At 43.0% G+C, this 14,884-nt stretch overlaps 2 protein-coding genes across 2 annotated transcripts; both read left to right on the top strand.

The window, feature by feature from the left end:
• LOC101959243 (IQ domain-containing protein F5) lies at nucleotides 1–2,466 on the top strand. Its single transcript, XM_078041131.1, has 4 exons — nucleotides 1–18; nucleotides 874–942; nucleotides 1,075–1,116; nucleotides 2,006–2,466. The coding sequence occupies exons 1-4, from the start codon at nucleotides 1–3 to the stop codon at nucleotides 2,450–2,452; spliced, it is 576 nt and encodes a 191-aa protein (XP_077897257.1). The 3' UTR covers nucleotides 2,453–2,466.
• A 6,088-nt stretch (nucleotides 2,467–8,554) lies between these two features.
• LOC101958955 (IQ domain-containing protein F5) lies at nucleotides 8,555–13,791 on the top strand. The gene is made up of 3 exons (XM_078041129.1): nucleotides 8,555–8,562; nucleotides 11,883–11,914; nucleotides 13,317–13,791. The coding sequence occupies exons 1-3, from the start codon at nucleotides 8,555–8,557 to the stop codon at nucleotides 13,775–13,777; spliced, it is 501 nt and encodes a 166-aa protein (XP_077897255.1). The 3' UTR covers nucleotides 13,778–13,791.
• Nucleotides 13,792–14,884: the final 1,093 nt, after the last annotated feature.

The raw sequence follows: 14,884 nt of genomic DNA, 5'->3' as shown, positions 1-14,884 counted from the left end.
ATGCTCTTCTATCATGTTGTACTGCTTCACCACCAGCCCAGAAACAATGGAACCAGCCAGCCATGAACTGAAATATCTGAAACTGTGAGCCAAAATAAATCTTTCCTCCTCTAAGTTAATTTTTCCAGGTACTTTGTCACAGTAATGAAAAACTAACACAGTAATCATTGGTAACACTCTCTGTATTTACCTTTCTCCTTTATATTCATTTTCAAATCATGTAAATGGGATCATAGTGATCTTTAATTTTTCACTTATATATACATCTTGGATATAATTCCTCATCAGTAATAATAGATCAACTCACTATTTTTAATATACAGTATTCTAAGATATAAACAGATTATAAACCACCAAAGTAACCTCCAATTGGTGGATATTTAAGTTTTTCAATTAAATGTTATTACCAATAACTGACTATCATTATATGCTTGTATATCAATGGGCTAGTATTTGTGCTGCCTTGGCTTTAAAGCCAGGCTTTGGCCATTTATGGTTAAAAAAAAAAAAGGCAGCACTTTTGTCTTTTCCTTGGCGAGGGCTCAACTGTTGGATTCATCTGGTGTCGAGTCATAGCAGCCCTTATGACATCATAGATCTCCCTCCTCAACTCTCTCTGCTTATGCCATGGCTAGAGGAATTCAGACCTGAGGGGGATTTGAACCATCTACACCCAATCCCTGTGTGACCAATGGTGAATACAAGAAAGCCAGATACACTAGGCTTTTTAAGGATGCCCCCATAGATATTTCAGGAGGCAGGGACCCTCTGACATCTGAAGACTCTGGGAAACTCTGGGGATGTGTGGGCTATTGAATGGAGAGAGAGGGATGACAGCCTTACTCTTACTTTTCTCCTAACTGCTGATTGCAGGAGGAGGAGGAGCAGCCTGAAGATAAAGATGAAAATCCCTTATTATCAGAGAACCCATCAGAGGTAGAGGTAGGAGGAGCCTTGCCTTAAGTGTCACTGATCCTTGGGTCCTAATGCTTGTGCCTAATGTCTTTTGCATGGTCCTAAGCCAAGAGGAATAAACTCATTCTTGTTTATCCTTTTCCCCTGTTTCCTTTTCAGACTGATATTCTGGCTGAGACACAGAAAACGGACAATACTGAAGTAAGTCATACTTAATAAAAGTATGACTTCTCAGACCATAGTGGGCTGGGGCTGGGGCTGGGACTGTTGTGTTTATGAAATGGAGTGACCAAGATGTGAGAAGCTTGGCTTTGTTAGAATTGTGTGTGTGTGTGTGTGTGTGTGTAAGTGTGTGTGTGTGTTGAACTAATTCAAACTATGAAAGTCAAGAGAAGTGAAGATGGGGGAAGAGATGAGAGGTTGATATTTCTGGGTTGGATAAAACTTTTTTTTTCATTTTATATTTTGTATTTTAGCCCATTTTATATTTTATTTAGAGACAGGGTCTCGCTGAGTTGCTTAGGGACTTGCTAAGTTCGGAGGCTGGCTTTGAACTCGTGATCCTCCTGCCTCAACCTACTGAGCAGCTGGGATTACAGGTGTGCACCACCACACCTGGCTGGGTAAAACTTTTAATACCCGGACTTGACAGGGAGGGAGTAGTTTGTAAAATGAGGTAGAGTCAAGAATGAGGGCAGGATGATTTAAGGATGCCACTCCCCACCCCAGCAGTTGGTGGGAGGGTCTAAAGGGATATGGGTCTTGGTTAGGTAGTGGGTAGGCTCGGGCAGATCATGATAGTCTTTGGACTCATAGAGTTTTGCTGTAGCTTGGCTAACCTGATCTATGGGAAAACTGATTGCCAGGGAAGGTGTATTCCCATTTTACAGACTGAGACTAGGACTCAAAGGGCAAGGTGATATGATTGTAACCATTAAGCAGAAGGTGACAGAGGCAGGTCACTGACCTGCTCTTCTTGTTCCAGCCAATTTTAGAAGGGTTTCTAGGGACTCAGAATCTTTCCTGGAACACCTTAGACTGAAATGGGTGGGGAACATTCTCTGAATGTCTCCTCTTTTTTTCTTGCAAGGCTCCAGTGATCCAGGATGAGATCTCCAAAGAAGATAAGGCAGTTATAAAGATCCAGTCTTGGTGGCGGGGCACACTGGTGCGTAGGACACTGCTACACGCTGCCCTCAGGGCCTGGGTCATTCAGTGCTGGTGGAGGCTGATGCAAGCAAAATTTGCAGAGAAGAGGCGCCGGGTGACACTTGATAAATTTTCACGGGAGGAGTGGGCAGCAGTCAGACTGCAGTCCTGGGCCCGCATGTGGCGCATCCGTCAGCGCTACTGCCAGGTGCTCAATGCTGTTCGTATCATCCAGGCCTACTGGAGGTGCCACACCTGTGCTTCCCGGGGTCTCATCAAAGGCCAATACCGAGTCACAGCCAGCCAGCTGCATCTCGAGTTGGAGATCCTGCTGGGCTCAGGGCCCTGTGTTGTGACAGAGTGTATTCCCCTCCCAATAAAGCAGTGAAGTGATCTTCCAAATACTTCCTTTGTTTGACAAACTGCGGAAGGACATGGTAGATGATGAGAGATACTTGACATCAAGTATGTTAATGCTAAAGAATTGAGGGGTTATCTGAAGCTCTGTGTAGAGAAGGGTTTGAGCTCCTTGTCTAGACTGAGCAGACTATAATTGATTAGCAATGTCTCCAAAGGTAGGAAAGTAGGGGTTACAGATTGATAAGGCTGACAAACCCCAGGGGGGCATCACTCATGCTTGGTCTAGGAAATGGCACACTCTCTCTGAAACTGTGTAAAGTAGAAATTCAGGGTGGGGGTCATGGCAATGGCGGTACATTTGCCAGGAATTTCACCCAGCTGGGCCTAGTTGCTCAGGGCTTGTTCCTTATCACCATGATTAAGAAGAGCCCACCCACCACAAGCCCATAATCTTGTCTCCCTGCACAACTGGGGTTGTATCCCTGAGGATAGCTTGTAAGAATTTGAGACCCAAACAGGAAGCTGTTAGAGAGTCCAATCAAATTCATTCTCTCTCTCTCTCTCTCTCTCTCTCTCTCTCTCTTGGTGGTGCTAGGGATTGAACCTAGAGCCTGTGCGTGTAAGATAAGCACTTCAACAACTGAGCTATACCCCCAGCCCCTCAAATTCTCATTCCCACCTTAAACATCATGTGTCCCTTACTCTTCAGCCCAGATGGAAGCTAGGATTCATTTTCCTCCATCCGTGGCCAGTGTGAGAGGTCTCTCACAGCATGGGGACGGGGGAGATGGCATTCTACTGCCAGCCCTACCCTAAGGTGAGTGTCACACCTCAAGCTATCACAGACCCTGGAGCTGAGGAAGCCTTAGCTTTGTCTTGTCTCTGTACAGGATGATCCAGGTAGAACTGAAAGTCCCTTCCTGTGACATGCTGCTACTTGGGAGTGGAAATGGGGCTAGTTGGTAATAAAAGGCCAATTAAGAGGTTAAAGCCAGTCTGCCCCTCTTCTTGCCTGGATACTGCTATCTCACAGGTCCCTGCAGAGAAGGAGGAGTCTGAGGTCTGAGTTGTTTGCTTCAAAGAAGAGTCCTTTCCTTCAGAGCTCTATATCCAGCCCTGCTCTATTGACTCTTCCCTGGTGACCTGATCGATCTTGTAGCTCACAGAGGTTCTGAGACAATGCCCAGGGTTCTCAGGCTCCAACTCTCTGTCTTGTACTTAGGTATTAACTCTTTGTTTTCTGTTCTTTTGCCTCAGTGCCTGGGTCTCTCACTCTCTCTCTGAAGGATTTCTGTCACTCTCTGATCTAGGTCAGGTCCCTAGCTCTGTCTGTCACTGCCATGTGGCTACGGACAAAATTGATTCCTTTCTCTAAGTCTCAGTTTCATGAGTTGTGAAACAGAGCTAATGACCCCCACCTTTTAGGGTAAATGTCAAATACCTCATTGTTCTGCTGTTCTTTAAAACATGAAGTTGAACACCTTAAATATGATTGTGTGTGTATATATATATATATATATTTTTAATTTATTTTTTAGTTGTAGTTGGACACAATATTTTTATGTGGTGCTGAGGATCAAACTCAGGGCCCTGCACATGCTAGGCGAGCACTCTACCACTGAGCCACAACTTAGCCCCAATCCACAACCCAGCCCCTGTATTTATATATTTTTAACATGTCAATTAAAACTCAATAAAGCTAAAAAAAAATCAGCATCATCCACAAAACAGACATAGATTTTAAATGCTGGTGGACATGGAAAAAGCAAATTCTGGAGTCGGCTGGAATGATCCACAAAACTCTTACAGGTGATCTAGCCCTGCTCCCAGACCCTCTCAGTGGGCAAGGCTGGGGAGTATATGTTTGCATACATGCACAAACAATATTCACATCACTGTTTATTTCTATATCTTTCTATGTTGGAATCTGTGAGTTCCTTTGAGACCTTCAATCCCAATCTAAACTCACTGAGTTCATTCTAGTTTTCTCCTTTCCATATTCTTCCCTCCTTGCTTTTTTTTTTTTGATACTGGGAATTGAGCTCGGGTGCTTTACTACAGAGTTACATCCATCCTCAGCCCTTTCTATTTTTTTTATTTTGAGTTAGGGTCTTGCTGAGTTGCCCAGGCTGGCCTCATACTTGCAATCCTCCTACCTCGACCTCCCAAATTGCTGGGATTACAGGCATGTGCCACTGCACCTCTCTTAATTTTCTTATTTGATCTTCCTTACAGTTAGCTAATTTTCCATGGTTTCTGCTGATCTCTTTCCTGTACAAACACCTTCTCTACCTTGCGTGGGCTCTGATACCTCAGTGGACGATTGTTCTCTTCATGTGGTTCTGTCCCCTCATTGTTCTGCTACTCTGTGGAAATGCCCCTCTCGCCCATCTAGAGCTGTCAGGAAATGTCAGGACACCCTCTATGTATCAATTCTCTGTATAGTGCCCAAGTTCCGACTTAACTATGAGACAAGGCTGCCTTCCTCATCCCATGGGATATGATTCACGTTATTGATATGACCTTGGACCCCTGTGTGGACTCCTCTTTCTGCCAGGTTCTCTCCCTCTCAACACCAATGCCTTGGGCACTCTTCTTGGCATCCTCACTGGCTTTGTGCCACGGCTGTTCTCTCCTCTCCAGGTACATTTACATTGAAATGTAGAAAGATGAAAGAAAGAAAGAAAAGGAAGGAAGGAAGGAAGGAAGGAAGGAAGGAAGGAAGGAAGGAAGAAAGGACAAGAGAAAACTAAAATTCTAATTAAAAAGCAAAGTCAGGGCTGGGGTTGTGGCTCAGTGGTAGAGCGCTTGCCTAGCATGTGTGAGGCACTGGGTTTGATTCTCAGCACCACATATAACTAAATGAAATAAAGGTCCATTAACAACTAAAAAAAAAAAATCAGAGACAAACCATCTGCAGAAGAAAATTCTCAGTCACTGGCTAACATTTGTTTAGGTTTTCATCCCAAACCTGAAACATAACCACATAGAAAACTCAGAAAACATCCGAGAGAAAATGGATCCAAATGTATAAGCACAGGTTCAGGACTTCCTTTCCTTCTATGAATTCATAGGAACAACAGAAAAATAATATATTAATTCCAAAATCTCTAATTGTACCTAAATAGGAAGGGGGATAATCAGTAGATAGAAATTATGTGAAATCTCTAAAAGAAGGCATATGTGAAAAAAGACTAAAAATAAGTTCTAAAAAAGGTCTTGGGCAAAAAGGAAAGAGTGACTACATAGGCTGTCCAAGCAGCTGGCTTTGGTTGCTGCAGGGGCTGATTGCAATGTACTAACCAACTCTCCAGGGAACCAGGCAGCTGGCAAGAGAGGGCTTGTGTCCAGGTGGCCCTCTCTTGAGAATGTGCTGAGGAGGAGTGGCAGGGCCTTGTGTCATGTGGTAACCTTAACCAGGAGACTGATATATCACCATGAGCCTGCCTCAAACCTCCCTTGTAATCCTCAGAGTCAGGAACATGGCAATTATCAACCAGCTGTGGGGACACCCAAACAAGAACCATCAAACTGTGGAAAGCAACAGCATGAAAAAAACCATCCCTCAACCCCATAAGCGGAAACACAATGGCCAAGGGAAAGTCTTAAGAAAGGTTTAAAAAGTGAATTTAATATGCTCAGTGGACAGAGGAAAATATCTCAAGTATGAAAAAAGCAAACAATTATTTATGGACCTTAGGAAAAATGCTTGTCAAAATTAACAGATGGGATGAGTAGCAAAAAGGACATCTAAAGTGGAGATCAGTGAGTGCAATGTTTGACATGAAGAATAATCCTGGATGGCAGCACAACAGGGCAAAGAAATGAAAAGCTTAGAGAAAATAAGCAGTGATCCAGAAGTTTCTGTCATGGTTGAGTGTCTGTCCCTGAGAAAGAAAGTACAGAAATGGATGGCAGCAACATTACAGCGTGAATGACTCCCAGAGCTTATAGGTAAAAGAAAACAGATGGACAGCCACAGAGGTTGCAGCACAGTGTCATTACTGAGGAATATAAAACACTCCAAAAGTTAAAGAGGAGGAGAAAGCAACAAATTACCAACTAGGGAATAAGTTTCAGATTGATGTCTGCTCTCAGCAGCAACATGGGATCCAAGGAGAGAGTGAAGCAACACCCTCGTGCTCTGATAGAAAATATATTTAAGCATCGAGTGATATGCTATCTCAAATGCCATTCAAGCACAAAAGCAGAGTAGAAGGCATTTTTATTAATTTAGAGACTTCTTTATTAATTCACAGTTTGGTTTGTAACTGTCAGCTCCTTCAGGGGTCACTTGGGTGGCAGAGAGCCTGCCTTGTCTGAGGTCAAAGCCCTTCCATATGCCAATTACAGTGACTGATCCAGGTGAACAGAGACCTGGGAATTGAACTCTGGTTGGAGCAATTCTGCTGGGTCATTTCATCCTCATAGCTTCATATGGTACCTGCAAAGCTTAGTAAGGGAGTATGATGAACAACTATACAGCCATTGATTTGATGAAATGCATCAATTCTTTGAAAAGCAAAAACTACCAAACACTTGACCAAGATGAAACAAATAACCTGAGTTATACTACAGCCATTAAAAAAAAAATTGGATTTAAGCTGAGCATGGTGGCATATCTGATACGAAGACCAGTGTTACAATAGAAAATTATGGACCAATGTGCCTCATGAACGTAGAAGCAAACAAAACAAAACAAAACGAACAACAAATTATCATCAGATCCAACTTTGCAACATATCCAAAAGCATCTCTCTCACACACCCCATGAATGGGGATTTATTTCAGATATACAGTGGGGTATGATGATCTAGACCCTTATCCCTGGGGAATCTCATTCTCTGGTTGCGCTTCTTAGGCCATGACTAACCATATAGGTTCATCTACCATTACAATTGAGGGTAAGGCACCAAGAGATCTTCCAGTGACTCACTCAAAGGGTATTATCTGCCCCCAGAGTATAGCCCACCCCATCCTAATGATCAGGGTTATTATTCCTGCTAATATGGTGACTCCTTTTAGTACTAGCACATTTCTTGGCAAAAGGAGGCTGATGTGAACAGGTCATAGTCATAGCTTTAATGCTCTCTCTCTGGCAGAGATGCTAGTCAAAGATGAAGGAAATCTAGAAAGGGTGGTAGATGACTCCGGTGGGGGGAGAAAGGAGTGTGAGTAATGGCCTCAAGGTCAACTATAGTAGTGGAGACTTCAGTGTGTCTCTCTGAGATGTTCTCTGGAATCTTGAAGAAGCTATTTTAAAGTGGTGAAAACTTAGTACAGGAAGCAGGTAGATCTGAGTGGCATAAAGGGATGGGTCACAGAAGATGTGTGGATGTAGTGGATCCTTGCTGAATAGTGGGTGATGCATCCCACAAGTGTTGTGAATACTGGCTGCTCTTGGGTCACTGCTCTCTCTTCCTGAGAATTGCCTTTGGCCACAGGGAAAAGAGTTGACCAGTTCTGTCTTCTCCTCAGGCGAATACTGCAGGCAGTGACTGGCTTGTGATTACTGAGGGTTGACTTATGTCCCCACAGAAAGATATGTTGAAGTCCTAATTCCCAGTACCTAAGAATGTGACCACTACAGTTTGGATCTGGAATGTCCCCTGAAGGCCTAACACAAAGGTGTACTCCCCAACTTGGCACTACTGGGAGGTAGTGAAAAGTATAGGGGTGGGGGGCAGTGAAAGTTTTTTGGGGGGACTGTGGAACCCTAGTCTCTTTCTCTCTTTTTTCCTCAGCTGTAAAGTGGGACTAATGTCACTCCATTGTTATTCCCATGGACAGTGGATTCTGGTGATGAGGGCCTTGCCTCTGAAGCCAGACAGATGAAGGCTCTAAACTTATGCAGGTCTCACAGGGTCTAGCCAACACTTTCATCTTCAAATGTATGCTTCCAGAAACTTCCCTGTACCACACATTTTGTCCCCACTATTTCCCCCATCCTCTGTCTTCCTCACCCACTCACCCCAGTAACTTCACACCAACATGCTCCCCAGCCTCAAATGGCCTCCTTTCCTTCCCTGCTTTCTCCTTATAGATCCACACAGGCTTTTCCCTTAGGCACCCTGTACATTCCAAATGCATGTCTCAGTGACCCCTTGGACTGTGACTTTGAGGGGAAATAATGTCCAGGTGGGTCTTTGCAGGTTGGGTAGAGGTGGGTCTGTTGAGCTACCGGTCATCCATCCAACTGTGACCCTGATGCCGTCCAAGACAGTGAAAGACAGAAAAGCACTTGAACCCATTTATATACAAATAAGTGCTTATATTTGGGTCATCTTTTTCTTTTTTTTTAATTAAAAAATTTTAAATTCTAATTTGTTATATATGAGAGCAGAATGCAATTCAATTCATATTACACAAATAAAGCACAATTTTTCATGTCTCTGCACACAAAGTAGAATCATACCATTCGTGTTTTCATACATGTTGTTAGGGTAATGATGTCCATCTATCTCATTCCACTGTCTTTCCTACCCCATGCTCCTTCACCTCCCCAGCCTCCCTTTTGCCCTATTTAAAGTTTGTCTATTCCTCCCATGCTTCCCGCCCGACATCCCCATTATGAATCAGCATACTTATATCAGAGAAGACTTTCGGCATTTGGTTTTTTGGGATTAGCTTACTTGACTTAGCATTATATTCTCCAACTCCATCCATTTACCTGCAAATGCCATGATTTTATTCTCTTTTAAGGCTGAATAATATTCTATTGTGTATATATGCCACATTTTCTTTATCCATTCATCTACTGAAGGGCATCTCAGTTGGATCCACAGTTTAGCTATTGTGAATTGTGCATCGATGGGGCTATGTCCCTGTAATGTGCCGGTTTTTAAGTCCTTTGGGTATAAACCAAGGAGAGGGATAGCTGGGTCAAATGGTGGTTCCACTCCCAGTTTTCCAAGGAATCTCCATACTGCTTTTCATTTGGTTGCACCAATTTGCAGTCCCAAAAGCAACATAAGAGTGTGCCTTTTCCCCACATCCTCACCAACACTTATTGTTGTTTGTCTTCATAATAGCTGCCATTCTGACTGGAGTAGGATGAAATCTTAGAGTAGTTTTGATTTGCATTTCTCTAATTGCTAGAGATGTTGAATATTTTTCATATATTTATTGATTGATTGTATATCCTCTTCTGAGAAGTGTCTGTTCAGGTCCTTGGCCAATTTATTGATTGGGTTATTTGTTTTTTTCAGTGTTAAGATTTTTGAGTTCTTTATATACCCTAGAGATTAGTGCTCTATCTGATGTTTGTGTGGCAAAAATTTGCTTCCAAAATGTAGGCTCTCTATTCACCTCACATATTGTTTCTTTTGCTGAGAAGAAACTTTTTAGTTTGAATCCATCCCACTTATTGATTCTTGATTTTAATTCTTGTGCTGTAGGAGTTTTATTAAGGAAGTTGGGGCCTAATCTGACATGATAGAGATTTGGGTCTACTTTTTCTTTTAATAGGCACAGTGTCTCTGTTTTAATTCCTAGGTCCTGATTCACTTTGTGTTGAGTTTTGTGAGAGAGATAGGGGTTTACTTTTATTTTGTTGCATATGGATTTCTAGTTTTCCCAGCACCATTTGTTGAAGAGACTATCTTTTCTCCAATATATATTTTGGTGCCTTTGTCTAATATAAGATAACTGTACTTATGTGGGTTTTTCTCTGTGTCCTATATTCTGTACCATTGGTCTACATGTCTATTTGGTGCCAATACCATGCTGTTTTTGTTATTATAGCTCTGAGTATAGTTTAAGGTCTGGCATAGTGATGCCACCTGCTTCGCTCTTCTTGGTAATCATCTTTTTCTTCATCTTGATTTACTTCACTTACTAGATCTTGTGCACCCTTCTATATTGCTATCTAGAGAACAAACTCATTCTAATTGTTTTTTAGTATACCACTGTTTCAATCAACTGAAACCCATTTAATGAACATCAGCCAGGTGATAATGAGTATCATTATATGCTTTTGTGTCAATCACTATTTGGAGTGTTTTTATTTTTAATTTTTGAGGTACTGGGAATTGAACCCATGACCTTGTGACATCGCCAGCCTTTTTCAAATTTTATTTTAAGGCAGGGTATTACTATGTTGCCTGAGCTGGCCTCAAACTTGCCATCCCACTGCCTCAGACTCCCAAGTTGATGGGATTATAGGCAAGTACCGCTCCATCTGGCTTGGGGTGTTATTTTTGTAGATATTTGGCAGAAAAGGACAGTTCTTCTGGGCTTCCCTTAGAAGGGCTCAACTTTTGGAAGCCATGCTGGTGCCTGCGTCATAGGTGCCCTTATGACATCACCATAAACACAGCCTTTTCTCTACTCCCCCCACCCCCACTCTTTCACTGGAGCTTTGGCTGGAGGGCAGACCGGAGGGTGATGGAACCATCTAGCCCACAACTATGGGTAATTTAGTAGAGTACAGACCTGTGGGGGTTTGACCATCCATCCCCTGGTTAGGGACATTAATTGTTTTTTTTGGTGGGGGCCGGGGGAGTATTGAGGATTGAACTCAGGGGCACTCAACCACTGAACCATAGCGCCCCATTTTGTATTTTATTTAGAGACAGGATCTCACTGAGTTGCTTAATGCCTTGCTTTTTGCTGAGGCTGGAATTGAACTCATGATCCTCTTGCCTCAGCCTCCTGAGCCACTGGGATTATAGGTATGCAACATCGTACCCAGCACATTCATTGATTTTTTTTTTTATAATGTTAGACCAACCATGCAAAGAAAAGACCACTGGACTCCAATTGGAAATCAAATTAAAGCAAGCTTATAATTTCAACCGGCAGGGCTACCTCTCTCAACAAAAACCATGGGAACAAAAGCAGCCCCACAGCTCTCCAGGAGCGCAGCTTTATAGCCCAGAAAGTTACACAAAGGGGGGTTTGAGAACTTACAGATAACAAAAATCTGATGAGCATAACACAAAGGCTAGTTTATATTTTTGCTGGCCCCAACATCAGAATTTATGAAGGTTGTCTTTATGAAGGTCATTAGAGCCTCAGAGAGGGTTATTATCTGGCCAGGGAAGGCCAAGGTTTATAAGGCATCATTAAATTTCAGAGAGGGTTGTTATCTAGGAAAGCCAATCATGGGTGAGTTCAAGGCACAGGCAGGCATTCCAAGCAAGTTTAAAAATTGCAGTAATTTATAGTAAAGCCAAAATTAGCTTTTCATGCCTTTGTGGTGAGATGGCTCCCAATCTTAAGAGGGAATTAGTCTGGGTTTATCATATAATACTTTTATTTTTTAAATTGCTTTTATTTTTTTAAATTCATGTCAACAGAATGGATCACAATTCTTATTACACATATAGAAACACAATTTTTCATATCTTTGTATATAAAGTATGTTCACACTAATCCATGTCTTCATACATGTACTTTGGATAATGATGTCCATCACATTCCACCATCATTGCTAACCATTCGTTGATTTTTAACAGATGGATCCATCCAAACTTTCTGAGAGGGCAGGGTAAGTTTCCTGTAGTTTCTTTGAGAGGGTATTCCCTCTTCGTGTCTGGAGTCCTGGGAAAGGTGTGGAAGTTGGGGTTGTGGTTGATTTGACATCTGGTGATAGGAGAGCACCTTTTACCTTATCCTGTGTTTTCCCCCTGAACTCCAGTGTAGAAAGACAACAACCCATTTTAAATTATCATCAAAGAGGATGATGAAATCACATTGATAGAACAGAACTTGAGGAAGCAGAGGAGAGAAGAGGGAATCAACTCCACACATCTCCTCACTCACTACCCTGCTGCCTCTATACCATGTTCACTACCTCCCTAGGTCCTCAATTCCTAAGGTAGCTAGGTCTAGGTTTTGCTGTGGACATCTCTGACCTTCGAAGTCCAGTGGCATGACTCAAAGACCTGAGAATGTTATTTATTGTCCAAAGATATGTTTCACTGAGAGGGACACTTGCTGTCATTATGCCAAGACACCAGGCATAAACCCAGGCCATCCCACGCAAACTGGGGAAAATGGCTGCTGTACACAGAACTGGGATGAACAGAGATTGTCTCCTCCTCCTCCTCTTATTCTTTTCTCCATTTCACCCTTAAGCAGAGAGAGAGTTGGGTCTGGCTGAGATAAGGAGCAGGGAGTGTGGCAAGGAGTGTAGACCCAGGCCACATAGGGTTGGGAGCTGTCATGGGGCTATGTTTAGGAATGCAAGGGCCAAGGTGTGGGAAGCCAGGTTTTAAAAATGTGTGTGTTAGTGTGGATGAATGTTTGTTTGCACCCATGTATATGTTAACACATGTTGAACCTGTCAATAACATGGTGAGGTGGAAGAATCTTTGACTACTTTGGTGAGGCAGAGGGGACACAACAGTTTGTGGTTAAACAGCTCAATGGCTAACCTGCGGATAGGCCAGAACTGGGGGTCTAGCTACAGTGAGGGAGTCTATCCTATTCCCTCTATCAAAATATCATTGTTGGAGACCATCGTGGTTGTCAGAGGCAGGGTGCAGGGCAAGCCAAGAGGGGTGGGAAGGATCTGAAGAGATGGTCATGGATTCCAGATAAGTTGTCCTGTCCAGGTGAAACTTGAAGCTCCTTTACTTCTAAATCATGATATTCTTGCTCTAGACTGGCCAACTAAATGAGGAAAAACTGGGTGAAATAGCTAGAGCAGACAAACCCCAATTTTACAAACAGTGACATTTAGACTCAGAGGTCAATGGGATGCTTCCATGTCCATCAGCCAGAAACTAGCAGAAACAGGACACCTACCTGGTCTCTTGGGTCTAGCTGTGGCCATGCCCAGTGCTCCTGAAATCTTAAGGAAGTGGCCATTGTTGATACACATGCGTGCTCCTGGCACACCCTGAGTTTCCTAAGTGTCCTAAACCTTCTCTGCGTTCTCTTGCCAGGCTCCAACGACGACGCCGTGGATGAGAAGGTCATCATAAGCACAGAGGATACTGCTGCTGTGTTCATCCAGGCCTGGTGGCGAGGCACGTTGGTGCGACGCACACTGCTGCATGCTTCCCTCAGGGCGTGGACCATCCAGTTATGGTGGAGACAGATACGGGTGAAGCTCATGGAAAATAGGCGGCGTAATGCGCTGGATTTCTATGCGCGGAAAGAGTGGGCAGTCGTCACGCTGCAGGCGTGGGTCCGAATGTGGCGCATCCGCACACGATACTGTCGATTGCTAAATGCTGTCCGCATCATCCAGGTTTATTGGCGTTGGCATAGTTGTCATACCCGTGGTTTTATTCAGGGAGACTATGCTCTCAAAGAAAACCAATTGAATATTCAACTTGAAATCTCTCTGGGTTCACAGGCTTGTAAGGTGCAACAACACATACCCCTTCCATTAAAAGAATGATCAGGTCTGCTCTATCTGCGTTCCCAGCTGTCTTTTTATTTGACATATTTCCAGGAGGTCATCGTTGGAGCTTATGATGGCAGATACTGTAGGCAACTCACAAATTCAGCTTTGGGGAATCAGCGGGGGTAGTCTGGTTACAAGTGAATAACCCTTTGCAGAGCCTAGCCTTGTGTGCCGCAGTTGGGGAGACACCCAAGTGGATCAATGCTAGGGAGACTATGTAAATAGTGCTCCTTGTGGCCCCTTGGAGTTTTGCATCATCCTTGGCTCTTTTTTTGGGGGTACTGTTTTCTAAGACTTATTTAAAAAATTATGGTAAAACATAAAAGTTTACCATTTCAACTGTTTTAAAATGTACAGTTCAGCGACTTAAGTTTAATCACCCTGTGATATCATTACCACCAGTCATCTCCAGAACTTTTTGGGTTTTGCAAAACTGAAACTTTGTACCCATTAAACACCAATTCCTCATCCTTCCAGCCCCTTGCAACCATTATTCTATTTTTTTTTTTTTTTTGGTGGGGCATACTAAGGATTGAACTCAAGGGCACTCGAACACTCTGCCACATCCCCAGTCCTATTTTGTATTTTATTTAGAGACAGGATCTAATTGAGTTGCTTAGTGCCTCCCTTTGGCTGAGGCTGGCTTTGAAATCGTGGTCTTCCTGCCTCAGCCTTCTGAGCCTCTGGGATCACAGGCATGTTCCACCACCGCACCCAGCTTCACCATTTTATTTTGTCCCTAAATTTGACTAATCTAACTGACTAATCTAGATCACTCATAAGAGTAGAATCATCCAAATTGACTGCTTGCTTCACTTACTGTAATGTCTTCAAGGTTCATCCATGTTGTAGCATGATTTTCCCTTTTAAGGATGCATAATATTCCTCTGAATGCATACACCACTTATTATTTAGCTATTCATTTGTCAATTGTTATTTGTGTTACTTCCACTTTTTTTCCTATTTGAATAGTGCTACTATGAACATGGATATACCAATATTGCTTCAAGTTCCTGCTTTTGGTTGAGCATGGTGGTGCATGTCTGTAATCCCAGCTACTTGGCAAGGCTGAAGCAGGAGTATCACAAGTTCCAAGCCAGC

The sequence above is a fragment of the Ictidomys tridecemlineatus genome, chromosome 3, assembly GCF_052094955.1.
Source record: "Ictidomys tridecemlineatus isolate mIctTri1 chromosome 3, mIctTri1.hap1, whole genome shotgun sequence".
NCBI lineage: Eukaryota > Metazoa > Chordata > Mammalia > Rodentia > Sciuridae > Ictidomys > Ictidomys tridecemlineatus.
This window is presented reverse-complemented; position numbering and strand designations above follow the sequence as displayed.

What these genes read in the sequence shown, in the direction of transcription:
- LOC101959243 (XM_078041131.1), top strand. An exon ending in AGAACCCATCAGAGGTAGAG is followed by an intron (nt 943 to 1,074) that starts GTAGGAGGAGCC and finishes TTTCCTTTTCAG; the next exon opens with ACTGATATTCTGGCTGAGAC. An exon ending in AGAAAACGGACAATACTGAA is followed by an intron (nt 1,117 to 2,005) that starts GTAAGTCATACT and finishes TTTTCTTGCAAG; the next exon opens with GCTCCAGTGATCCAGGATGA.
- LOC101958955 (XM_078041129.1), top strand. An exon ending in AAACTTTCTGAGAGGGCAGG is followed by an intron (nt 11,915 to 13,316) that starts GTAAGTTTCCTG and finishes TTCTCTTGCCAG; the next exon opens with GCTCCAACGACGACGCCGTG.